At 45.8% G+C, this 26,602-nt stretch overlaps 1 protein-coding gene across 1 annotated transcript in view; it reads right to left on the reverse strand.

Moving 5' to 3' along the window:
* LOC139828586 (IgGFc-binding protein-like) overlaps positions 1-24,926 on the reverse strand; it is a 42,886-nt gene extending 17,960 nt beyond the window's left edge. Inside the window, exons 1-32 of the mRNA XM_071812300.1 lie at positions 24,843-24,926; positions 23,470-23,496; positions 22,564-22,645; positions 22,136-22,201; positions 19,511-19,576; positions 18,983-19,048; positions 18,628-18,869; positions 16,973-17,256; positions 16,164-16,330; positions 14,926-15,524; positions 13,988-14,552; positions 13,179-13,378; positions 11,801-12,087; positions 9,760-9,839; positions 9,548-9,691; positions 8,852-9,108; positions 8,664-8,748; positions 8,474-8,539; positions 8,123-8,364; positions 7,744-8,027; positions 7,360-7,637; positions 6,461-7,059; positions 5,523-6,087; positions 5,172-5,371; positions 4,689-5,069; positions 4,049-4,335; positions 3,091-3,362; positions 2,421-2,495; positions 1,806-2,047; positions 1,427-1,710; positions 1,043-1,320; positions 144-742 (exon numbers count right to left, since the gene is read on the reverse strand). Of these exons, the coding sequence (XP_071668401.1) occupies positions 144-742; positions 1,043-1,320; positions 1,427-1,710; positions 1,806-2,047; positions 2,421-2,495; positions 3,091-3,362; positions 4,049-4,335; positions 4,689-5,069; positions 5,172-5,371; positions 5,523-6,087; positions 6,461-7,059; positions 7,360-7,637; positions 7,744-8,027; positions 8,123-8,364; positions 8,474-8,539; positions 8,664-8,748; positions 8,852-9,108; positions 9,548-9,691; positions 9,760-9,839; positions 11,801-12,087; positions 13,179-13,378; positions 13,988-14,552; positions 14,926-15,524; positions 16,164-16,330; positions 16,973-17,256; positions 18,628-18,869; positions 18,983-19,048; positions 19,511-19,576; positions 22,136-22,201; positions 22,564-22,645; positions 23,470-23,496; positions 24,843-24,926 (7,953 nt within the window). The remainder of the gene's footprint in view (positions 1-143; positions 743-1,042; positions 1,321-1,426; positions 1,711-1,805; positions 2,048-2,420; positions 2,496-3,090; positions 3,363-4,048; positions 4,336-4,688; positions 5,070-5,171; positions 5,372-5,522; positions 6,088-6,460; positions 7,060-7,359; positions 7,638-7,743; positions 8,028-8,122; positions 8,365-8,473; positions 8,540-8,663; positions 8,749-8,851; positions 9,109-9,547; positions 9,692-9,759; positions 9,840-11,800; positions 12,088-13,178; positions 13,379-13,987; positions 14,553-14,925; positions 15,525-16,163; positions 16,331-16,972; positions 17,257-18,627; positions 18,870-18,982; positions 19,049-19,510; positions 19,577-22,135; positions 22,202-22,563; positions 22,646-23,469; positions 23,497-24,842) is intronic.
* Positions 24,927-26,602: the final 1,676 nt, after the last annotated feature.

The raw sequence follows: 26,602 nt of genomic DNA on the forward strand, positions 1-26,602 counted from the left end.
CCTCCAGAAAGGAAAAACAAAGCAACCCACAGGCTTCAGGGGAACCCACCCTAGTCTGGGAAAATGGACATGTCCGGCACAACGGAGATGGCTGGTACATGCCAGGCCCCGCCAGGAAATGTGAATGCCGCCGCGCTGCCTACCAGCACTTGGCTCGTCTCCGCCTTGACCATGGTGATGCGCTCCCCGTAGACTTCAACAACGACCTCGCGCACATAGGACACGCTGGAGCTGCCACGATGCTCGTTCTTGGCCTCGATATTGAAGTATGGCAGGGAGGTGGTGTTGGAGCACACTTTGGCCAGGGTGTAGGTGCAGGTGCCCATGAAGTTGTGCGTCACCTTGTCAAAGGTCAAGTAGTGAGGGTCACCGTGGACGTGGCAGATGCCGTAGGATTGTTCGAGGCACTCAGTTTTCCCATTCTGCACACCACAGTACTGGCCGTCAGGGCACGAGGCACTGGAGCACTGGACTTTGCTTCCCCGCGCAGGACACGTGCACTTTAAGGAGCAGGTGTTGTCGGCCCAGAACTCTGAGCCCACGGGGTAGTGCTGCCCGTTGTGCCAGCATCCGCACTGCTGGCTGGGTACGCATCGGTCGTTGTAGAGCAGGTACCCGCTGTCACACACACATCCCTCCACGCATGGTTGGCTGCAGGTAACAGGAGCCATTGGGTCAACACAGGTGGCAGGGCAGGCCGCAGCACAGGGCTCGTAGTGACTGTTGGCTGGACAGGTGATGGCTGCCGAGACAGAAGATGTGGCCATTACTTGGAGCATATCACACTTCTCTGGGCTCTGTTCTCCGTTCTGAACGACTAATATTCTGTATTTTCCCCTGTGGTCTACTTGGCTCAGCACAATATATTAAGCCATACCTGACCAAATGGACCAGCATATGCTGCCTCTAATACTGAAAATCGAAAATCCCCTGCATACCCACGTGGTATGGAATGCAAATATTTCTTATTCCCCACCCCACTTTCATCCCTACGCTGTGCTCTCCTGAGAGTAAGCATCCGTGGTCCTGTCTGTGGACTTACGGCAGAAGGTTGCGTTCCTCCATGCAGGGATCTTGACACCAAGCGACTGGCAGGCATCTGCGTAGGACTGCAGGCTCTTGCACAGGGTCTCGTGGTCCAGCCCCAGCTCACACAGGTCATAAAGGCAGGTGTCAAAGTAAGCGCTGGGGCTCAGCACAGCGTGGCACATCTGAAACGGGCCGCTGGTGTCAGTAAGGAGCCCACAGAAGCTGCTGCTGGCAATGACTTCCTTGTCCGTCTCAGTGCAGGGTGGGGTGGGCAGCGGTCCGGCTGAGCAGCTGTGGAAAGAAAGGGAGAAGGGACCCTGGGTCATCTGGGGGCTTCTCCTGGTGCCCCCTCCCCTTGCCCAACATGTCCCCAGACCTGCTGGAGGGCCACACACACCTGCTGTCGTTGGACACCTGCCAGCTGTTGCCCAGGCTGGTGGAGTCTGGCTCCAGCACCCCTTCTGGGTTCAGGAAGTCATCTGCTGCCATTCCGTTGAAGTTACCGCACATGCCACAAACCTTCTGCCCAAAGGTGCTCGGAAGTGTCACCTCCACCCGATGGGACCCATCAAACTTCACTGTCAAGCCAAAGTCTGTTGTGATCACTGTGTAGAACCCACTGGATGAGACCTGCACGCCCACGGCTGGGGTGCAGGGCAGGATCTCTGCCACTCCGTTGACCTGGAAGGACAGAAACCAACACAGGGTTGGAGCAACCCAGCTGGCACAGCTCTCTCCTCTCACAGAGCTCCGCCACCTCTTCCCCTTGTGCTTACCGTCACTGCTCCGCCTTTTTCCAGCCTTATCCTCTGGCCATACACATCGACATCCACGTATTGGACATAGGACACGCGAGTGTTGCCTCCCCTGTGCTCGTTGGCTGCTTCCACGTTGAAGTAGGGCAGTGAGCTGTTGCTCTCACACAGCTTGGAGAGGGTGTAGGTGCAGGTGCCCATGAAGTGGTGGAGCTGGTTGTCAAACGTGTGGTAGTGAGGGTCTCCTTCCACCACACAGGTGCCTGACAATGGAAAGAGCAGAGGAAATGTTCAGTTAAGCCCCATTCTTCCACCTCTTCTCCACTGCCCGCCTTGCACAAAGAACATCAGCCAAATGAACGGTCTACTCCTTTTACCAAGAGACAGAGTCAGAGGAGACCTGTGTTAAGACAGGATTTTTTTTTTTCTAGGTGTCTGGCTCATACCTCCTCAAACACCTAAACGCCAGAAAGATAGGGGCCCCAACCAGCCCTCAGAAAGAGAATGGCTCTCAATGTGTGTCTCTATTTTGCAGGATAGCTACACAAAGCAAGTAACAGCCATCCGATGCAAATTCACCATGTGTCCACTATGGGTGTTGAAGATGACACAAAAGACCACCAAAGCCAGCAGTACCTGAAGTCAGCCCAGGAGATGGTGGTGGTGTTGTGGTATCCGGCAGTGGGGTCCAGGGTGTAGAAGGAAGTGGACCTATGGAGAGACAGAGGTAGAAGTGATGTTTGTCAACACAGGAGATTTGTTCCAGGCATCTGGTCCACCCTTTCCAAACAACCCAACATCGTGACCAGAGAGGCACAGGGCAGGGATCACACAGCAACTCCTCAGCAGAGATTCCTGCACTCAAGTGTTCCCACACCAGCATAGCTGGAGGATAGAAGGAAACAAGCAGCTATTGGATAGAGGAACTGCCTCCCCTTGCCATGAGGTCAAGTAAAGTGAACTGAACACTCGGCACTAGAAATAGAAGATGGGGATGGAGCATGAGAGCATCTGAGCTTGGTGTGGGTCTTGGTGTAAGCAGAGGTGGTGTTGTGGTGCTTGGCAAGGTGGTCCCAAGTTCTCTGGCTGATGGGCCTAGCACAAGAGATAGTTAGTGGAGAACTTGACCAACACCACATGTTTGTTGCAGACAGCTGGTCCACCCATCCCAAACACCAAACCAACACTGTGACCAGGGAGGCGAATAGCAGGAATCAAAGAGTGTCATATCTCAGAACGAGCCCTGCTTGTCACGGCCTCTGCCACGAGCATGTAGACCTCCAAAGGAGGTCAATGGAACACTTACCACAGATCGTGCCAGCACTCCAGTCTCCCAGAGAAACGCCTGCCTCAGCACAGGCTGCGGCATAGGCCCCCAGGTCATTGCAGAGCTGCTCCGTGCTGCCACCCGTGGCACACTGGTCATAGACACAGCTCTCAAAGTACGTATTGGGTGGCAGAACTGCGTGGCACGGCTGGAACACGCCACCGAGCTGTGTGAGGATTGCACACTGCTGCTCAGCTTCCTCCTCCTCCTCGGGGGAGCAAGACACAGGCGGGCTGATGGTCGGGTCACACCTACAAAGCAGACGGGCAGCACTGAGCTCACAGCAGCCTGTGGACCCCAACCACACCATTTCCAGACCTCTTCCCCAGCCAAAACCTCAGTCTCTGGAGTCCTGACCCCTTGCTAAGACAAGGCATCCAAGGGTGTCGCTTGCGAGGGCGGGCAGTACGCACCACAGTCACCATTACCTTCCGTGGCATCAGGTGGACAGAAACCCATGACTCAACAGCTTGGGAAAAGCCTCATGCTAAGGCCTCAGCCCACTCTTTCTGGGGTCAGGAACGGTAAGACGTGGAGTGGGATGGCAGGGCCCTGCACAGAGGTCACCGAGGTCTCAGAACAGGACCCCTCTCTCCCGCCCATGGGGAGAGACCACGGGGCACCCTGACTGCACGGAGGGACCTGGACGCTGCCACTAGCAAGCCATCCGCGAGGGGAAAGGGGAACGGCCACATGTCTTGCACCCAGTTGCAGACGAACATCCCGCTGGTGGGTGGAGTGCAGAGGTGAGACGCCACAAGAATATATGTGCTGCTGTGGAGCCTCCACGTCATCTCACATGCTTTCCCACAACTGCCTGGCTCCTCTGCCTTGCCCTGTGCCTGCCATTACCTACCCTCCCTCCTGGTGCCCCTCACAGCTCCACTCTCCCACTCCCCCTTCTGTCTGCCATCTCTGAGACCGAACAAGCACTCACGGCCACTCATCGTCCGGCACCATCCAGCTGTTTCCAAAGTCATTGAAGTTGGGCACAACAACCCCATCGGGTCGCGTGAAGTCGTCCTCCGGGCTCCCGGTGTAGGTCCCACACAGCCCACACAGTTTGCCCTTGTACTTCTCAGAAACAGTCACTAGGAGCTCATGGTCCCCATTGAACTGCAGCTGCAGGCCCAGACTGGTAGACACCCGCACGTAGGAGCCGCTCAAGGAAATGGTCACCCCGGGGGCAGGAGAAGCAGGCAGGGAGGCCAGAGCACCGTTGATCTGAACAAGGTGGACAGAAGGAGACAGAAACATAAGGAGATGCCCGCCACTGAGAAGTCACTGTTCTTTCCTGGGCTGGTGCCAGGGCCCAGTGAGCCAGAAGCACTGCTGGCCTGAGAAACCCTGCTCAGGCCTATGAGAAGAGCAGCTGCTCTACATACAGCACACCAAAAGCTCAGGAAATCAAGCCGAAAATCTGGTGCTGCACGAGCAGCTGCATCTGCCCCGCTCAGAGCCTTCCCATGCTCTTCTGTGAGCTTGTCACCAGTTTCGGGGAATATCAAGCTCTTCCTGGGGACACAGTGGTACTTAATGGCACCTACAGTTCTTAGGTGTAAAAAGGAGGGGCTTACGTAGACGGCCTTGTTCTTGCGCAGCTCAATGTGGAGGCCTTCCATGGACAGTGCCACGGAGTTCAGTGCTGTCCAGCTCTGACTGCCGCGATGTTCGTTGCGGGTGGTGATGCTGAACCCAACGGAGGAGTTGTCACAGCCTGTCACCACCGTGTAGTTGCAGGCGCCCTGGAAGTGGTGAAGCTTCCCATCGAAGGTGCTGTAATGAGGGTCGCCATAGATGTGGCAGATAGCAGTGCTGGGTGGGTAACAGCCCCTCTGGCCGTTCTGGATCTTGCACACCTCGTCCTCAGCACAGGACAATGCAGAGCAATTCATTTGGCCATTGGCTTCACACCGGCACTGGCGAGTGCAGTTCTCGCTCACAGAGTACTCGCCTTCCTGCAGGCAGAGAAACAGCGAGCGTCAGTGTATCAGGCAGGAAAACTAGAGGCAAAGGAGTGTCCTGGGAGGGCTGCAAGCCAGGGCAAGGTTTTTACTCACGCTGTAGTAGTTGCCCTCAAAGAAGCAGCCACAGTTGGCCTCGGCCACACAGGTGTCTCCGCTGAGGAGGAAGCCAGAGGTACATGCACAGCCCTCCACGCAGGGCTTGGAGCAGTTCTGTGGGGCTTGGCGGTCAACACAGGTGGCAGGACAGCCGGTCATGCAAGGGTCATAGTAGCTGTTGGCGGGGCACAACAGTGCTGCAATGGGAAGGGGACAATTAGGTCCAGCAAGCTGTCAAGGAAAGATGACATCCGGGGAAAGGGAACACCAAAGGCTTGCTTTGGCCAGGGATTCTGGGCACAAGGAGCAGCACATTTCCCTCCTGGCAACGGCAAGGCAGGTACTCACGGCAGAAGGTGGCATTCCGCCAGGGAAGAAGAGTCACGCCCGCCGCCTGGCATGCGTCCGCGTAGGCCTCCAGAGCAGCACACAGGACCTCCTGGCCACCGTGCAGGGCACAAAGGTCATAGAGGCAGGTCTCAAAGTAGCTCTGGGGGTTGATGACGGCGTGGCAGCTCTCAAAAGAGCCAGGCCTGGCAGTCAGTATGCCACAGAACTCGTCCGATCGGTAGAGTGCCTCCTCTTCTGCACCGCAGGGTGGGGAGGCTTCGGGGACACCGCAAGAGGTGTCTCCGTCTGGGACCTGCCAGCTCTCCCCAAGCTCATTGGTGTTTGCAGCTTGCTGCCCGTTGGGCATCATGTAATCGTCCTCTCCCCGGTTGTTGAAGTTCCCGCACATGCCACAGGTCAGGTTGAAGTAGGTGGTGGGCACCTTCACCTCCACCGAGTGGTCAGTGTCGTAGGACACTATGAGGTTGAAGTCTGTCTCCAGGACGATGTAGCGGCCGCTCCTGCTCACCGTGATGGCACCTCCCGCTGCGCTCACCGGCAAGGTCCGGCGCACGTTGTTCACCTGGGGCAAACACACCACGATGGACCCTGCACTTGTCCCTGGCCTCCCTGGGGTTTCCTACCCCATGGAAGTCAGCTGCCAGTTTGGGCACGGCAAACCAGTGCCGGTGATGCCCTCACACCCAGACGCCCCGCCCTGTGGCTTGCAGACCCGTGTCTGTACTCTGCACTCTGCAGGGGCCTCTGTTCAACTTGAGCCACATTCCCCATTTGACTCTTCAGGCTTCAGACCCTCCAGAAAGGAAAAACAAAGCAACCCACAGGCTTCAGGGGAACCCACCCTAGTCTGGGAAAATGGACATGTCCGGCACAACGGAGATGGCTGGTACATGCCACGCCCCACCAGGAAATGTGAATGCCGCCGCGCTGCCTACCAGCACTTGGCTCGTCTCCGCCTTGACCATGGTGATGCGCTCCCCGTAGACTTCAACAACGACCTCGCGCACATAGGACACGCTGGAGCTGCCACGATGCTCGTTCTTGGCCTCGATATTGAAGTATGGCAGGGAGGTGGTGTTGGAGCACACTTTGGCCAGGGTGTAGGTGCAGGTGCCCATGAAGTTGTGCGTCACCTTGTCAAAGGTCAAGTAGTGAGGGTCACCGTGGACGTGGCAGATGCCGTAGGATTGTTCGAGGCACTCAGTTTTCCCATTCTGCACACCACAGTACTGGCCGTCAGGGCACGAGGCACTGGAGCACTGGACTTTGCTTCCCCGCGCAGGACACGTGCACTTTAAGGAGCAGGTGTTGTCGGCCCAGAACTCTGAGCCCACGGGGTAGTGCTGCCCGTTGTGCCAGCATCCGCACTGCTGGCTGGGTACGCATCGGTCGTTGTAGAGCAGGTACCCGCTGTCACACACACATCCCTCCACGCATGGTTGGCTGCAGGTAACAGGAGCCATTGGGTCAACACAGGTGGCAGGGCAGGCCGCAGCACAGGGCTCGTAGTGACTGTTGGCTGGACAGGTGATGGCTGCCGAGACAGAAGATGTGGCCATTACTTGGAGCATATCACACTTCTCTGGGCTCTGTTCTCCGTTCTGAACGACTAATATTCTGTATTTTCCCCTGTGGTCTACTTGGCTCAGCACAATATATTAAGCCATACCTGACCAAATGGACCAGCATATGCTGCCTCTAATACTGAAAATCGAAAATCCCCTGCATACCCACGTGGTATGGAATGCAAATATTTCTTATTCCCCACCCCACTTTCATCCCTACGCTGTGCTCTCCTGAGAGTAAGCATCCGTGGTCCTGTCTGTGGACTTACGGCAGAAGGTTGCGTTCCTCCATGCAGGGATCTTGACACCAAGCGACTGGCAGGCATCTGCGTAGGACTGCAGGCTCTTGCACAGGGTCTCGTGGTCCAGCCCCAGCTCACACAGGTCATAAAGGCAGGTGTCAAAGTAAGCGCTGGGGCTCAGCACAGCGTGGCACATCTGAAACGGGCCGCTGGTGTCAGTAAGGAGCCCACAGAAGCTGCTGCTGGCAATGACTTCCTTGTCCGTCTCAGTGCAGGGTGGGGTGGGCAGCGGTCCGGCTGAGCAGCTGTGGAAAGAAAGGGAGAAGGGACCCTGGGTCATCTGGGGGCTTCTCCTGGTGCCCCCTCCCCTTGCCCAACATGTCCCCAGACCTGCTGGAGGGCCACACACACCTGCTGTCGTTGGACACCTGCCAGCTGTTGCCCAGGCTGGTGGAGTCTGGCTCCAGCACCCCTTCTGGGTTCAGGAAGTCATCTGCTGCCATTCCGTTGAAGTTACCGCACATGCCACAAACCTTCTGCCCAAAGGTGCTCGGAAGTGTCACCTCCACCCGATGGGACCCATCAAACTTCACTGTCAAGCCAAAGTCTGTTGTGATCACTGTGTAGAACCCACTGGATGAGACCTGCACGCCCACGGCTGGGGTGCAGGGCAGGATCTCTGCCACTCCGTTGACCTGGAAGGACAGAAACCAACACAGGGTTGGAGCAACCCAGCTGGCACAGCTCTCTCCTCTCACAGAGCTCCACCACCTCTTCCCCTTGTGCTTACCGTCACTGCTCCGCCTTTTTCCAGCCTTATCCTCTGGCCATACACATCGACATCCACGTATTGGACATAGGACACGCGAGTGTTGCCTCCCCTGTGCTCGTTGGCTGCTTCCACGTTGAAGTAGGGCAGTGAGCTGTTGCTCTCACACAGCTTGGAGAGGGTGTAGGTGCAGGTGCCCATGAAGTGGTGGAGCTGGTTGTCAAACGTGTGGTAGTGAGGGTCTCCTTCCACCACACAGGTGCCTGACAATGGAAAGAGCAGAGGAAATGTTCAGTTAAGCCCCATCCTTTTGACTATTCTCCCCTTTCCTTCTTCTACAAATATTATCAGTGCCTTGACTGGTCTCCTCACCTAAGATTGGTATGGGCGCTGAAGGTGTGGTGGTTGCAGTTCCTGGTGTTGTCGTAGTCACATCGCCTATGAAAGAGCCAGCAGTACAACAAATCAATCCAGAGGAACTTCACCAATATAGAAACTGCATTGACTTCTGGAAGAACCATGACATTCCTCAAGCCACCCTCGTCTAAGCCCTGTGCTCTACCTGTGCAGGGTCCCTTTTTAATGGACAGGTCATCCAATGCTATGTCGCTCCGGAAATCTTCACCTATCATGCCCTCCAAGACAATCTAAGGGAAGGGAAAGTTCCTAGTGTTAGCTTCAGTCATGCATGTGAAGTGCTGTTACAAAGCAGTGTTAAGCTCAGTTGGCGTTAGGGGACTCTGCCCTTACCTGCATGTTTCCTTCGCTGAACACCGTGATCTCTCCCAAGTTCCACATGTCCCCTTTGTTTCCAGCAACTTTCCATTCCAGTGTGGATGTTTCATCATGAACTACATACACGCGTAAGGCCATTGCTTCAGCCTCTCCATACATGTGATACCAGAAACGGAAGCAGTGTGGTCCTTCTGAACTGCATTCTGGGCTGACCAAGCGGGCTACATCACTTGGCTCGTGCTCACTTCCTTGCAGGTAGATATAATAGCCCTCTGGAAAAAGCAGAGTGTCAATTTTTCACAGTAATTGGCCAGGACAAGACAAAGTCACTTCATTTACAGATTGTGGATAGTACTGCATTTCCTCACACAGCACCTACATTAAACTTCCAGTCCCCAAATGGATTTCCAGTAGATTACACTGATATCCTACTTAAGGAAAGGAAAACCTTCTGATGGAAATGTAGAGTACCACAGTGATCCAGTGTCAGCCTGGATATGCTTTTGCTGAAGTTTTTTTACAGGAACTTATGCTGACAGGTCACATGCTCATTGATGTCCTGCACAGTTCATCCAGCCCACAACAGATTCCTGACTGCTGCAGAAGGCTCTGGATTGAGTCTGAGAAATATGTGGCCTAGATTTGCTGTCAAAAGAGGCTTCCCACCCTCTTCCAAGAGAAGCACAGCCAGGCATTGTTTGCTCTTCCTACCTCCAGTCGTGTGGTCATGGGAAGGGCCGGTATTTGGTGTGGGTGTCGGCCCCCTGTGCCTTGTCCAGTCAAAGTTGTCGTTGGTTGCCTGTTCCCACCCACAGAAGTCGACATCAAATGTACAGGACATATTGCAGGTTGTATCTGTATATGGTGCAGAAAGAAAAGCAGAGTTTCCACAATGAGGTCTGGAATCTTCTCTCTGTTCTTACAATGCCCTTCTAGGTCTCGTGCACCCATGTTCATGAAAAATTTAGAGATATTATAGTGGAATGTGTAGAAGTGACCAGTACTGAAAAATTGACCATAAAATATGAAATTTTAAGTTCCTGAGAATGCATGTTATTTTGCAAGTCCCTTCCTCATTTGTCCTCATAATATAATACATTAATATGCTATCTTTATACACTCTACACAGTCATAATTCTTGGTCATTGCAAATTGCACAAAACTGTCCTATTTGGCACAGTAGCATTCAAATGGCTCTCAAAATCCTGCCTAGATGGAAATCTAGACATCATAATCAAAATGGTCTGACATTTCTTATTACTTCTTATAAACTGGAATGAAAAGTATTGTCTCATAATTGGAAAGAGGTTATGGAATGCCTTTTCATGTCATAGCCTCATGCTTAGGCTGCCATTTCTGATGACTTTGGTAATCACTCTGGCAGTTCTAGAAGATGCAATTTCTTGCCTCCAGCCTTACATCTATGCTAACTAGTCTACCTAGATAATAAAGGCCTAATAGTTTTATGACTGGAAGTCTGAATGGACCTCAAACTGCAGAAATCTCCATTATTAAAGCCCTGGTTTAAATACTTCTGAATTTATTTCACATGCTTGGTGAAAACCTGGAGCTACAAATATGTTGGGTAACTGATGTATTAACACTTCTCAAAAAACCAAAATATTTTACTAAAGTCAAAGTAGTCATTTGTTAAGCAGGAGCTTGGTTGTCCCTGGCTGAGCCCTTAAGTGACAGTGTATGTTGTCTTTCATATCCAATGCTGAACATCAGTTGTAGGTCAAAAGTGTCCAAACATCACTTTCTAAAGTGAATACCGGAAGCCCATTAGAAGCTTAGATTAGAAGCCAAATTTCCAGAGGTACTAAGCACTTGAAAGCTTCCTGCGTCTTCTTGAATGTCCTTTTCTGAAATTCTGCTCAACTTCTTAGTAATTTGAATTTATATTTGTAGTATGAGGATTTAATTGGATGACTATTTGCTAAACGACCTAACAACTTACCACAGATGGTATCTTCCCTCCATTCACCCAGATTTACACCTCCAAGTTCACAGGCAGCAGCATATGCCTCTAAAATCTTGCAAAACTGTGCAGAATTCCCCTCTGTGGCACACAGGTCATAGACACAGCTCTCAAAGTACAGCTGTGGGGGAATGTGCCAATGGCAGACCTGAAAAGGCCCATTATTTTTCAAAATAATTTTGCAAAGTTCTTCATATTCTTTCTCTTTTGCTGTGTCACAAACAGGTGATACAACTGTATCTGGATTACACCTGCATCAAAACCAAATGAAAGCATGGTTATATGATAAATCCTTATATTTTGTTCCATCCTGCAAGGCATACCTCAGCAGTACTATAAGCCTGTGCCAAAATCTGTGGATTTGCTGTATACAGCAATCTTTAGTGCGTTAAACCCAACACTGAGAAATATTATGATTTGACTCATAATTCCCCATGAAGACTATATTAAGAGTTGTGAATTGTTGATTGCATGACTGTCTATCCATAGACCGAAGTCCATATGAAACCAACAAATCAGCTAACACAAGCAAGACAGTTTCAATTCACTATTGTGTCTAGTAAGAACAGTAATTTGTATGTGAAAGCATTGATGGACAGATAAATACCCTGTGCCTCTATTAATCAGTGAGGACTTATCTTAGGAACTGAATCTGAGAGATTTATTTAGACTTCTTATAGCAAGATAATGCGAAGGAGATATTTTAGAAAAGAGAAGTTAAAAAAAAATCAAGTTATATGCAAACTAGGAACCTAATTTCAAGTAAAATACAGAAAGTTTATGTGGAAAACCTCTGAAGGGTGGTTTTAGAATTTCAATGCTTTCTATTGAAAAGTAGAGTTATTCCAAGGTGAAAATGCTAGCAAACTAGAAATATCAAAGAAGGGGTACTTTGAAATGTAAGTAATGTATGTTAATTGTACATCTAGATGAGTTATGTTTCAGGGATTTTGCTCTTTCCTAAAGTGTTACCAGATACTTACGTCCTGTTGTCATCCTTCACTAGCCAGCTGTCACCAAATTTATTTGCATCCTGTTCTAGGACTTGATCCGGTTTTAGAAAATCATCCAGTTGGTTGTCATTGAATGTCCCACATAGACCACACAGCTGTCCTTTGAGACTTTCATCAACCAGAACAAAAAGCTCCTGATCACCATCAAACTTCACCTGGATCCCTACAGAGGTATCAATGACCAGATAATGTCCTTTTATAGCTACTCTCACTTGGTGATTCAAATCCACAGGAAGATCAACCTTGACTCCATTCACCTAAAGAAAACAAAACCCACAAAACCAGGTAAGTCAATAAAGCTCCCAGGAACAAAGGGTAGGTCTACACTGCCAGTACTATGGCTTTTTTTCACCAAGTCAGCCTTATTCTAGTGAAAAATGTAGACACAGAAGTTAGAAGCTTAACAGAGACTAATGGGCTGTAAACTTATCCCGCATCTTGAATAGAGCTTTGTAGCACAAGCTGAACTCTGTGCTGTCACAGCTATACACGTAGCAATACTTGGAATAGCTAATTTAAAGCTAGCTAGCTCGGGTATGTATGAGCCTGAGAGTGTATAGCAAATATACTATTTTTATTTAAAAGACCAGATCTGTAAAATTCAAACTGAGATTTATCTCAGTAAAAGCTTTCTATTACAGATGAAGCTATGGATGATGTTGTTGTTTTTTTTTTCCTAGAACATAATTTAGAAAACATTTTAATGGACAGAAGGAAGCTATGCTGATTTCTGCCTTTTTGAAAAAATTCTGTGACTTTTAGCACATAGAGTCTTGGAAGTGAATAAAGCAGAGAAGCTTAATTTAGTTCTTTTGGACAGAAATGTAAAACAAATAGATGTGATGGAAGGTTTATGCTTCAAGTAGAACACTTACATATGTCTCTCTATTTTTGCTCAAAACAATGTGAAGGTTTTGCAGAGTGACAGCAACTGAGTCCAAGGCTGTCCAGTCTGGGTTTCCTCTATGTTCGTTTCTGGTTGTCACTGAAAACCTTTCAGAGGAATTTGTGCATGTCTCAACAGCAGTATAATTGCAGTCTCCTTGGAAATGGTACAGTCTCCCATCAAAGGTTATATAATGTGGATCTCCAAAAATGTGACAGGTGCTGGGATTCAATGGATAACATCCCAGGAGTCCATTCTGCACCTTGCAAACTTCGCTTACTTCACATGTGTCTGGATTGCAAACTATATTCCCATTTCCAGTACATACACAGTAGCCTACACAGTTGGTTTGCCAAAATGTTTCTCCTTTCTGTTCGAAACAACAAAATAAAATTAAATTAAAAGAGTTAATGGTAATGATGAACTGTGAAATAAGGCCCTGAAGTAGGTGCCAGAACAAACCTCATAATATTGGCCATTCTGAAGGCAGCCGCAGTTGCTCATGGACACACACTGATCCCCACTGGCAACAAAACCATTGTTGCATTCACATCCTTCTACACAAGGCCTGCTGCAGTTCATTGATGCAAGAGGATCAATGCAGGTTGCTGGACAAGCACTGGCGCATGGATTGTAATGACTATTGGGTGGGCATGGAACAGCTGAAAAACAATAAAAGGCACTGAATTGAGAATCACAACTCACTTGAAACCATAATCAAAAGATGGGATTACTTTGAACTGGTGACAATGTCGGGGTTTTTGAAGCTTGAAATTCATTCCCTATTTTGATATCAGAAAGCAAAAAAGAAAACATTCTACAAGAAAAAAAGCATGAATGTTTAACACACACATCCTGGATGTAAAGCATCTCCAAATATAAGTGGAAACTAGACACCTCTACACTAGATCTAAAAATTAGGTGATACATTCATGGAAGTACACAAATAGCTAAAGATGTTAGATGTAGTCTGGAAATTAACAAACCTATTAAAGGCAAAATATTGTATAAAACTCAAAGGTGATCCCACATGAGCAAGAACATATGATTAGTGGTTTCACACAGATTCATGAGGTAATGAATGAAATTCTCCTCTCCTCACTGGCAGAAATCAATAATAGGTGACTTCTAGACCATTTTATTTCTCAATATTTTCTATGTAATTATGTGAAGAATTTCAGATCTCTAAGTTATGTCAGTTATTGGTTAAAATCAACCTCTTAAAACAACAAGGGAGCTATTCAAAGATTCAGTTCTCGATGTAAACTCACGGCAGAAGGTGGCATTCCGCCAGGGAAGAAGAGTCACGCCCGCCGCCTGGCATGCGTCCGCGTAGGCCTCCAGAGCAGCACACAGGACCTCCTGGCCACCGTGCAGGGCACAAAGGTCATAGAGGCAGGTCTCAAAGTAGCTCTGGGGGTTGATGACGGCGTGGCAGCTCTCAAAAGAGCCAGGCCTGGCAGTCAGTATGCCACAGAACTCGTCCGATCGGTAGAGTGCCTCCTCTTCTGCACTGCAGGGTGGGGAGGCTTCGGGGACACCGCAAGAGGTGTCTCCGTCTGGGACCTGCCAGCTCTCCCCAAGCTCATTGGTGTTTGCAGCTTGCTGCCCGTTGGGCATCATGTAATCGTCCTCTCCCCGGTTGTTGAAGTTCCCGCACATGCCACAGGTCAGGTTGAAGTAGGTGGTGGGCACCTTCACCTCCACCGAGTGGTCAGTGTCGTAGGACACTATGAGGTTGAAGTCTGTCTCCAGGACGATGTAGCGGCCGCTCCTGCTCACCGTGATGGCACCTCCCGCTGCGCTCACCGGCAAGGTCCGGCGCACGTTGTTCACCTGGGGCAAACACACCACGATGGACCCTGCACTTGTCCCTGGCCTCCCTGGGGTTTCCTACCCCATGGAAGTCAGCTGCCAGTTTGGGCACGGCAAACCAGTGCCGGTGATGCCCTCACACCCAGACGCCCCGCCCTGTGGCTTGCAGACCCGTGTCTGTACTCTGCACTCTGCAGGGGCCTCTGTTCAACTTGAGCCACATTCCCCATTTGACTCTTCAGGCTTCAGACCCTCCAGAAAGGAAAAACAAAGCAACCCACAGGCTTCAGGGGAACCCACCCTAGTCTGGGAAAATGGACATGTCCAGCACAATGGAGATGGCTGGTACATGCCAGGCCCCGCCAGGAAATGTGAATGCCGCCGCGCTGCCTACCAGCACTTGGCTCGTCTCCGCCTTGACCATGGTGATGCGCTCCCCGTAGACTTCAACAACGACCTCGCGCACATAGGACACGCTGGTGCTGCCACGATGCTCGTTCTTGGCCTCGATATTGAAGTATGGCAGGGAGGTGGTGTTGGAGCACACTTTGGCCAGGGTGTAGGTGCAGGTGCCCATGAAGTTGTGCGTCACCTTGTCAAAGGTCAAGTAGTGAGGGTCACCGTGGACGTGGCAGATGCCGTAGGATTGTTCGAGGCACTCAGGTTTCCCATTCTGCACACCACAGTACTGGCCGTCAGGGCACGAGGCACTGGAGCACTGGACTTTGCTTCCCCGCGCAGGACACGTGCACTTTAAGGAGCAGGTGTTGTCGGCCCAGAACTCTGAGCCCACGGGGTAGTGCTGCCCGTTGTGCCAGCATCCGCACTGCTGGCTGGGTACGCATCGGTCGTTGTAGAGCAGGTACCCGCTGTCACACACACATCCCTCCAGGCATGGTTGGCTGCAGTTGTAGGGTGCTATTGGATCAACACAGGTGGCAGGGCAGGCCGCAGCACAGGGCTCGTAGTGAGTGTTGTCAGGGCAGGTTAGTGCTGTGAAATAAAAGATAAACCTATTTATTAATCCTTTTCAACTACTAAATATTGTATTTTGGTTTGGTTTGTTTTTTAATATCATATTCTGTTTTGGCTTGAAATATGTGAGTACATCTTGGATTTCTGAGGCAGTTTGGTGCATAAATTTTCTTTTCCCCAAGGACTCAAGTTTAGGTATAGCTTCTTCAGAAGGTAAAAAACCCTCTAAGTCACATGTCCCTGACACACTTAATACCCCTGAAGAAAAATATAGGTACACGAGAGGAATTAAAAGGAAAACCCTCTAATTCTATTTTAAGATGAACTAGACAGTATTTTAACCTTTCATCTGAAGTAGCTTAACTATTTGCACTAGAATCTTCCCAAAGGAATTAAACTGAGGACTGTAAGTAATCCTGAAATCTTTATCCTGATCAGTCAAGATTCACAATGTTATATGAATTCCAAATAGTGTCTTGTAATGCTTTGTCTTCAGGAAGTACTAATTATATCTTCCTGACAAGTGGTAATTTCTTTGATACTTACGGCAGAAGGTTGCATTTCTCCATGGTGTCAGCTGGACTCCTGCAGCTTGGCACACATCTGCATAAGCCTGCAGATTTTGACAAAGGGCTGCATTGTTCAGATGAAGCTCACAGAGATCATACTGGCAGGATGAAAAATAACTTTGTGCATCAATTACGGAGTGGCAATTCTGGAATGGACCACTGGGATCTGTGATCAGACCACAGTATTCATTGCTTTGGATCATATCTTTTTCATCAGCAGTGCAGTTTGGAGTATGGTCATCACCTGGCAAGCAACTAGTGCAAAAAAAAAAAATGTAAGAGAAAATTAATCGATTAACTTTAGATACCCTGACATCTAAGATGCTTTTCAAATCACACCTAACAAAACTGCAGGGCTGTCCCCAGGCTAAGTAGGAGGTATTTTAAAACTCTGTATTTCAAACACTTAGGATAGAAATTCAGATTTTAATATGATTTCAATATTATGAGCTTTAAGAGGCCTGGAAGACACCCGAATATTTATTTTAGCTTTCTTTTAAGTCAAGCTTTCTATACAGAAGGTACCTACGAAGGGCACACAAAAAGTAAAAGCATTCAAAGTTAAAACTCTCCTGTCATTAAGTAATATATTGTGAAAGTGTAAAATAAACAGTAAAGTATCTGAGAAGAGTTTGAACAAAATCTTCAAGTATTAGCATTAATATACTGTAATAATAACTGAAATCTTAGTGGACATCTGCAATATTTATTCACATTTTCTCTTTCAAAGCACAGTTACATTTGCTGTGAAACTTTATCCAGATTAAGTAACTACACTCATAAGAACATATTTTCTCTCACGTGCCTGAAATTTTTGGCCCACAAACAACAGTTGCTTAAAATACTGGTCATTGCATAAGCAACAGCTAAGGCCTAACATCCTGGTTGGAGTCCTACCTGGAGTCATTGTAAACCTGCCAACTGTTGCCAAGGTTGGCTGAGTTTGTTTCCATCTCTCCATCTGGGTTAAGAAAGTCATCTGCTTTGTCCCCATTATAATTTCCACATATTCCACAGACTTTAGACGTATAGCTACCAGGAAGAGTGATTTCTATTCTGTGATTTCCATCAAACTTGACCTTCAGCCCAAAGTCAGTAGTAACCACAACATACTGCCCACTGAGGGAAATACTGACACCTTGTGCCAGGGTCACAGGGACCACCTGGGTGACTCCATCAACCTGCAGGCACAAAGAAGGACAATCATTGTAATCACTTTAAAAGAAGCATTTTTAGTGGTGACACTCTTAGATCATATTGAGCATATTGATCATATTTTGATCATAGGACTTGCACAGTATGCAGTAAGAACCCACATTGTGTTAAGTATTATTTAACATGAATGTTGTATATGGGCACATAATGTAGGGCCTTGAGGCCCTAATAATGTAACGACATACTTTCCAAGTGCAGTGAAAATGAGCTTGATGAACCAGACCCAGCTGGAAAAAGTCCAAGTCTTGGCATGGTTTGTCAGCAGTAACTGCTTACTGACCTATCTTTTATTTTGGATCAAAAAATATTAAAAAATATAGTTAGAATGGATTTGCAGAAAATTTTCAGGATTGGATGAAGCTTGAAAAAGATTAGTTTTGTTTCTTCCTCTTTCTCTTTTAATTTTCGCATTTGAAAAGCCAGACAATAGGAAGCAAGCTCCCAAGTAAAAATTTTAAATTTAATTAAAGTTTACTAAAATTAACCTCTACTTTAAATACTAGTTCTTATTACATATGTAAGAAAGTTTGATTTACTTAGAAACATATGTATAATAGCAATAGTAAATACAGGGGAAATGTATAAAATAGAAGCTTTTGGACAAACGTGGATATATGAGTTCATTATGTTTCTAAGATCAGGTGGGAAAAGTCTCAGTGCACATTTAAACCTTTGTCTCCTGTCACATAAATCACTGTATTATTTTCTTATAAGAAGGGTGGTAAAGAAGTAAGGTGAACAATTCATTTATTGGGGATTTGAATCAAACATGTCTGCTGTCTCAGCCTTTTCTGGAAAGGAGCCATATGAGTGTCTTGAAATACAGTAACTGGCCAAATGACAGAATCAGTGTGAGGAGCATCATCAGACTGTCACTCTAGGACTCGCTCATCTGTATGTGCTTTATGGCAAATGCCAGGAGTTAAGTGAAGATAACAGTGATACAGAATAACTAGAAAACGGGTGAACATGCAGCTTTACAAGCTGCCATACAGGATTGGGAAAGAATCACCAGCATGGACTCAGTTAATGCAGGGCATTTTTATTCCCTGAAGCAGACCAAGCGTGAGCATAAGCTGCGAGCTATAAAGGTAGGCTAGCCCACCAAGCCCAGCTGGAGTGTCAGCTCTAATCCTACCATTGAGCAACACTGCCCAAAATTTTCACCTATATTTTCAGTCCTGAAATTCCAATGTTTAAGAACTCCACACTACTCCTAAATATCTGACTGCCCTCCAAATATCACTAGGTATGCTGGAAATTGGTAGTCATTGTACAACAATTTCTTCATTCACACTGTGAGTAACTGATGATCAACTGATGGGCTCTAACCTTACCTTAACAACTCTGTTTTGACCCAGATTAATCCTGTAGCCATACACATCAATGTCCACATATTTGACATAGGACACACGAGTGTTGCCTCCCCTGTGCTCGTTGGCTGCTTCCACGTTGAAGTAGGGCAGTGAGCTGTTGCTCTCACACAGCTTGGAGAGGGTGTAGGTGCAGGTGCCCATGAAGTGGTGGAGCTGGTTGTCAAACGTGTGGTAGTGAGGGTCTCCTTCCACCACACAGGTGCCTGACAGTGGAAAGACCAGAGGAAACATTCAACCAAGCCCCTCCTGCCACCTTTTCTCCCCTTCCCACCTTGAACAAAGCACATCAGCCCCATGACTGGTCTACTCAGCTCACCTAAGCTTGGTATGGGTGGTGAAGGTGTGGTGGTGACAGTTCCTGGTGGTGTTGTAGTCACATTGCCTATGGAAGAGACAATAGTACAACAAATCAATCCAGACCAGCTCTTTTTCAAGACAGAAACTGCATTGACTCCCAGAAGAATCATGACATTCCTCAAGCTGCCCTTCCCTAAGCTGAGCCCTGCATGATGCTGCTTGTCAAATGTGTAATAGTGAGGATCCCTGTGTATACTGCAGATTCCTACTGGAGACAGGAAAAAGGAATATGTTCTCATTAACACATGGATACATCCAGAAAAGCCACCTCATACCTTCATTGTGCAGTGGGAAAAGACAGTAACCCCCATTTTATAGATTACATATGAAAGAACTGAAACAGAAATGGCAGATTTATATGGCATAAGTAGTTACATAGATAGGTACCCAAAGAAATTCACTGAAGCAAAAAAGCAGCGTTGGTAATAAAAAATTTAGGTGCCCTTCTAAAACTCATTGAGTAGCATATGTGATTGGCTAATGTTACCTGTCACAGGAGGTGGTGTAGATTCTGTTGGTGTAGGTGTTGGTGGTACAGGGGTAGGGACAGCTTCTGGTAGTAGAAAAGACCAGGCAATACAGTGAGTTATAACATTGCAGGGTTAACGCAATGAACGCAATGAACATACATACAGTTAACATACATGAATTCCACTTATTCTTCAAGAGCATAAAGTTAGAAGTTTTTTTTTGAAACAAGTGGAACCACCTGTATTTAAAAACAATGATGTGTGGGTCTTCTGAATGCTAAGGGAAGCTCCTCTGATCATTAGCTTGGTGACAGTGACTGAGCTTGTACCGGTGTGCTTTTCTGGAGCTGGAATTGTATTCACAACTGTATATGTGACTCCCTCTGGTGTACATGTTAAGACATGAAGGTCATACTGTCTGCAAGTGTTGGCAGGTCTGTGAGTGAGTAGCCTGCCAGCAGATGCCATATAATGGAAAAAAAAAAAAAACTCTCAGGGCACTGGTGGTTTCTAATCAGAGAGTTTTGTTGTTTCTTTAAAATGATATTTATTTCTAAAGAATGTGACAGCTGTAAGAGCTTTCTCCTGACAAACACAACAAGCAATTGTGTTTTGGAGTCTCTCCTCCTGCCTGCTCCTCCTTGCTAACAAATATTATCATCCCCTCCACCTATTCTTTATCCATCACAAAGATTTTTTCTAAAAGAAGTGGTTCTTTTGGTGTACTTGTGTGTGTGAGCTAGTAACACCAGGGTGAGTATTCTTTCAATGTCATGTTCGTTTACCTGGTGACGCGTGAATAAGTGATGCATCTGAGTCTCTGTAAGTACAACAGACTGACTAAACCCTTCAGAGCACTCATGCATTCACTCCTGTCCCTATGCAGAACTAAGAACAACTCTGCATTCAGGTACTCTCCTATTGTACCCTTGTGAGCCCTCCGCTGTGCACGGAGTGTACAATAACAGTCAGTGTACAAAGCGATAACCAATTGATTCATGGAGAACAAACCTTTCCAACCTATTTATAGATGCACTATAGCTATATAATCATCCAAATGAATCCATAATTAAAGCAGATGGTCTTCCATATTACTGACATTGCTAACAACTTTATTTATAGGGATTAAGTTGTAATACAGAAAACAAGTCATATGAGAAAAAGTTAGAGATTTTTGAATAATGATGAAGTAATGCATCCTACAATGGTACTGCTTTTGTGCTAAACATGATTCCAACCCATGTGGATGTGGAGGTTTTGCAAGGTACATATGATTATAATTTGGAAGAAGCCAATAGACTTCACATAACTTGAAGTCTAGTGTATACCGATAAATCCTTGCACAAAATGATCCCATTCACTTAATGAGCTCTAACTTCGAAGCCAAAGATATTTTTTAATGACCTGCCTATCAAATGGAATCAGCTCCTTTGCATGCACTGGATTCTTGTACACCTGTTTCTCATATGCTCATTTCTTCATATCCAGTTCCCTATGCCAGTGTAAATGCAGTTTTTGCGTATCTGGCCCAGAATTACTCTTTTTGCTCTTTCAACATTGGTGAAAAATTACAGCAATCCTGATAATGGCTGTATTCCCACAGTAGATAGTTCCCAACAAGCTTTAAGTTAATTTTGTTGTAAAACTAGGGAAAAAAAACAACAACAAAAAACCCCAAAACCAAATCAACAAACAAAAAACCAAACCAAACCAAACCACCTACAAAAAATGCAAACAAAACCCCTCAAATCAACCAACCAAAACAAAAACCAAACCACCACCAACAACCCAAACAAAACAAACAAATGAACAGAAAACCCAAAACAAAAACAACAAAATCAAACAAAACCCACCAGGACAGAGGAAAACCTTTTCCTAAGATTATTGTCCCTTGAGATCTAAGGTGAAGTCATCATCCTAACCTAAACACCGCCCATTAAAGTTGCCTTGGAAGCCAATTTTTCGTGGGACAGATGGACATATATTTGTTTTTTTTAATGAGTTTGGTTAAAATGTCCATTCTATCAAACATTCTTGCAGAAACAAAAAAGATTGGGAGGACTTTGGCTTTTACCAGACCTAATAATACACTTCATTTTCATCATATTTGTAGTCATACAATTGAACAGTGGGAGGAGCACTTTTCTCTTGTGCCTTGGAATTACATTAGTGCACCAGTAGTGCACATTCACCATTGGCTGAATCTTGTGCTAATACACCTGGGAAAATAAAGAACTGGCTCCCTCTAGCCCTTCCTCCCAAAGACCCCAAGTATTTTGCACAGGATTTTAAAGAAAATTGTATGTCTGAGGGTATGGACCTGAATGGAAATCCTCATCCTTGCTAGCGTAAATTTGAAACATTTTGTTGTCATTATATGAGTAGCATTTCATAGAGAGCAAGGCCTATTAAGACCTAATGACACTTTATGTATCATTTTCAGGAAATTTCTTGTTCAGTTCGCATTTCACAAGTATTGCATGCTGGCCAGTAAAGACGGACTGAAACTGTAATTCACTTCCAGATCCTAGTCATCCACAGCTTGTGCCAGTCTCGGCTGATTTGTTACAGGATCAAGGATCAAGCTCAAATTGCCAACTCGTGGTCAGAGCTGGTAGCGCAATTCAGCTTTATGGACTCACCATTATCTCTTTTTGTGATATTTGGCAGTGCTGTGTATTTGCTGAGCTTGTAAGAACTGAGATTTGCTGTAAAATGCCGATTAGAGCGTTTAATCTGGAATCCAAGACTAATGTGCATAGGCTTGACTGGGTTTAGAGATACTCTTCAGACTTAAAATGAAGATAAATTTTGCTAGACCTTGTGAAAATTGTCACATTTGTGGAGAAAGGGATAACTTGTCCTCAACATTTGAGGTGGTGAGATTTGGGAAGAAACTACAACGAAAGAGATTATGTTCAAACAAAGCGAGCTGTAAAGTTTTTGCCATTTCTCTTTTGTGGTGTGAAGTTATGAGGGGTTTCTCTGTTTTATCTGGATTTGAGTAACGGTTAACAGCTTAAACAGAGATGAGAAAGGAGTATACACTAAGGTGCAAATATAAACTTACCACAGGGTCCATCCCTTACTCTCACATTGTCCAGTGCTGTATCCCCATACTCTGTCAGTCCTCGGACAGCCTCAAAAATTACCTAGGCAGGGCACAAAGTGAATCACTACATCGGACTTGCTTAGTCAAATACGAGACTATTTCCCTTAGCATGTTTTCAAAATATTATTTCTGGTCTGTCTCCAAAGGCATCAAGTAAGCTGAGGTTATAATAGTTTTCCTAGCTTCCCTCAGAAGCCCGTAATAAGGTAAGGGCTTCAAGAAACATTGCCCTCTGTTTTACTGACTTCTAAATGATTAATGACAATTAGTTTTCTGGATTCTACAGAGTTTGATGTAGGCAGCATCCCAAAGTTTAAACCTTAACTGACAGTGGAAAAATCTGCATTTAACTAAGGCACCTAAAGTTGTTGACTGAGTGATAAAGGGAAGAGGAGAAAAAACTAAAAATATTTCACCCCCTAACTAACACCACCAATAAAACCCAGGGGACTGTTTCTTTCTTCTCTAAAGTCATTGGCACAGAGTACGAAGGCCATTATATTCACAAAATATAGACCATGCAAATCTGGGTTATATTTTCTAGCTTACATACACAAACATTTGCAGCCTGCAAGGGGAGAACAAATGCTGACACTGTACAAAGAAGTTTATTCTGAAAATATATTACCTTTATTGTTTGTTGTGTTGGAAATGTGTGAGTGACAGCACCATAGGTCCACAAGGAACTCTGATTTCCCTTCCGACTCCACACCACAGACTCCCCTGTGCTGTCTTGGACAAGCACTCTCAGCTCATTCATCTCTTCTGACCCGAACATATAGTACCAGAAGTCTATGCATATTTTTTCAGAAACGAAAATATTTGGGCTCTCAAGCCTGTTAGTGTCAAATGGGACCAGATTACTTGCTTCTTGGTAGATGAAATAGCCTTCTGCGGAGTGAAAAAAAATTAAAAATGGTTGAATTTTTTCACAAAAAGCGAAATAAACGGTGTTTGGAATTTACATTGCAATAGTTAGCACCATGTAGTTACCCAACCTGGAACGTGAGCTCACACGAATAGTTGTTTTAGGATCACAAATAAAGATGTAGGCCTCTTTCAAGAGACAGCACCTCCAAACACAGTGCCACACTGATCCATTGTTCAGTTTCCTCTTTCCTTAAAGGAAAATAATGCAATGTGCTATAGACCTCCTCTTGCAGCACATACTTTTTTTCTAAAGGTTTTGGTCTCAAGATCTGCAAATCCCTAGCACAAGGAGAATTTCAAGCCATCAGCATCTGGTTTTGTCTCAAAATGGAAGGGACAGAATGCAATGCAGGTATTTCCATGAAAATAGTTAGGTTTGACCTTATGAAAAGGAAGGAAACTTTTCAAAATTCAGAAACTCACAGCATTTCCTTTAGGATTTGAAATACTTTGGTCTGAATTGGTTCAATATGAGAACACATTTTGCTTTACTAGGGCTGAAGTTTTTTGCCCCAATGTGCTAAGATCAAAGCTACATTTCCCCAGTGAAAATAAAGTCTCTCCATCTGACTATGGAAAGGAATCAAAAGAAATACATGACCATTTTTAAGTGCTGAAGTATGGCTCCACACAGCCTCTAACATTCAGTCGTATGTTTTAGTTCGCAAGAATGTGTAAGTCATATTTAAAGTTATATGATCTGTGTCAATTGAAAAAGCAAAACGTAATTTTTTGTGTGAATCCAAATTAAAAATACTTATTCTTTCAACAAGCAATTTTAATTTTTATTATCAAAATACTAAAAATGCAGAAAATTATTTAACAAAAATCCCAACTAATACTGTTCTAATCTGCTTACTGAGTCTGACAGCAGCTGACCTTCCAGTCTTGGGATGATTACAGAAAGCAGCATGACCGCAGACTGATCCTCCCTAAATGGATCTGCTAGTACAAGGATAGCAGCTCAAACAGATAGAGATGGAGCCGTACTAAGCACACATTTGATGAAATGACCACGTTAGACCCCAGTTTTTCAATCGTATATAGCTAAGGACAAGCTTTTTAAAGATATTCTTTAATTTCTTCTGCTTTCTGCACTGATAAAGATTTCCAACCCATAACAGGGCAACCCAGTTTAATTTACTCATACCTGACATAGTGAAAAGTCAAAGACAGGTGTCAGCATGAAACAAAACTGACACGCTTCAAAGGGTTTCATGAATCTCTCCCTCTTTACAGGAAAGAAAAATAAAGGTAGTCAAGCTGTCTTCCAAAGGAAATCAACAATGCCACAACCAAGCACTTACTTCCATCAGGATAGTCTCCATCAGGACCCGTTCCATGAGTTGGAGTGTCATGCTTGGTTCGTATCCACAGTCCCTGGTTGGCATTGCAAGGCTGAGTCCAGTCACAAAATGGTCTTGAGTTGTTGTTAAAATCACATCTGGTGAGGTAAGCTGAAATACAGTACATGAAAGTAAGGAAGAGGAGCTAGTATGTTTAAAATGTGCCTTGGATGCTAAAAACACTAATGACATGCAGTTACCTGTTTCAGGATCCCATGTTCTCAGGCCACCAGTTGGTCTTTGCTTGATCCTGCCAAGAAAAACAACACAATGAAGCCCTTGTGGAATTAGTGACTCAAAAATTGTTTAAGAAAGAATGGCTGGGATGCCAACATGTCTTTGGGTGTTTCACTGAATAACTGAATAGACCCAGGATTTCATTCATGTCTGACTCTTTTTCTTCCTGTATTTACTTCTTCCTTCATGAGGAAGCTCTGAGACCTTCCATTCTTCATCTTTGGAAGGATTCTCTGCTCTGTATCCCCCTGAACTGAAAGAAGACCAGCTCTCCTAGGTACAGGGAGCTACTGAAGGGATGGATGGATGCAGCTCAGCTCAGACAATACCAGCATAATAGCAAAGACATGTTACTAACTTGCCCACGGCATTGTCATTCCCACTGTTGCAAAGCAAAGTGTATAAATGCCAGTAAACTAGAGTACTGTGTAGCTCTGTTATTTGTTGGAAGGCTATATATTTCCTTTAACCCCTGCAAATTTCTTCATGACACAGAGCTGTCATCTCATTCGGCTCTTCTAATTCACCCTGAAAGTGCTGCGGAACAAAAGCAGTTACAAATGCACATTCCTTGTGATGCTACACAGTCCTGCAGGGATGAGTTGTCACAAGACCAACATCTCACCGCAGATCACAGCATAGATGGCTATGCTCTTTGGGTATTTTGCATAGGGAAGGAGTTTCCGGGACTGCAAGTCTACAATAACATGCTCTGGAAGTGGTCCACAGTTTCAGGATGCAGGATTCAGTTCCAGCCTTTGTGTTGCACCCACCTTAATTATCCTTATTGTACTTGACATAGTATAGAGAATCTGTCCTTAAGCGAATGCACCGCAGTGAATGTCCCCACTGCCCCTCAAAATCTAAGCAATGACATTTAGAGAAATTAGGGAGATTAGGAGCAAATACCTCACAATCCGTTCATCAATTAAATACAGCAAGTAACTTGAAAACAGATTGAGCTATGGCTAAGGAGGAAAGAGAATATGTGAAGACAGATAAAGAAAATTTTCTTTGCTGTTCCTTCATGGATTTCTTCTTCCACAAGAAAGGGAAAGCTGTGACAAGTTGCCACTTGATTTCTACACAGTGCTGTCTTTAAACTGTTACACGTCAGGCAAGTCCTAAGGCAAAGGTTATCATAGGTATATTCAGAGCTGAAACTGCTTCATGACTACTGCGGGTATTTTGTCAAGATCTCTTCTCTTCAGATGTGTCATTAGAAATCCATGGGTTACAGATTTCTTACAAAGACAGGAGTCAGCGCAGAATTAGGCAACCACAAAATTCAATTATTTCTTGGTTTTTTTTTTTTTTTTTTTTTTTTTTTAAATGACATAGTTCAATTGTACAACATTCCATATTTACAAACTGAAGAAACATTCCACATTGAAAAAGTGAAGAAAGGATATTCATCATTAACAGCTAAGCTTCCTGAATTAAGCTACATTCAGTACTGTGTTACTTACCCTGCAGTATTCAGC

The sequence above is a fragment of the Patagioenas fasciata genome, chromosome 9 (genome assembly GCF_037038585.1).
Source record: "Patagioenas fasciata isolate bPatFas1 chromosome 9, bPatFas1.hap1, whole genome shotgun sequence".
NCBI lineage: Eukaryota > Metazoa > Chordata > Aves > Columbiformes > Columbidae > Patagioenas > Patagioenas fasciata.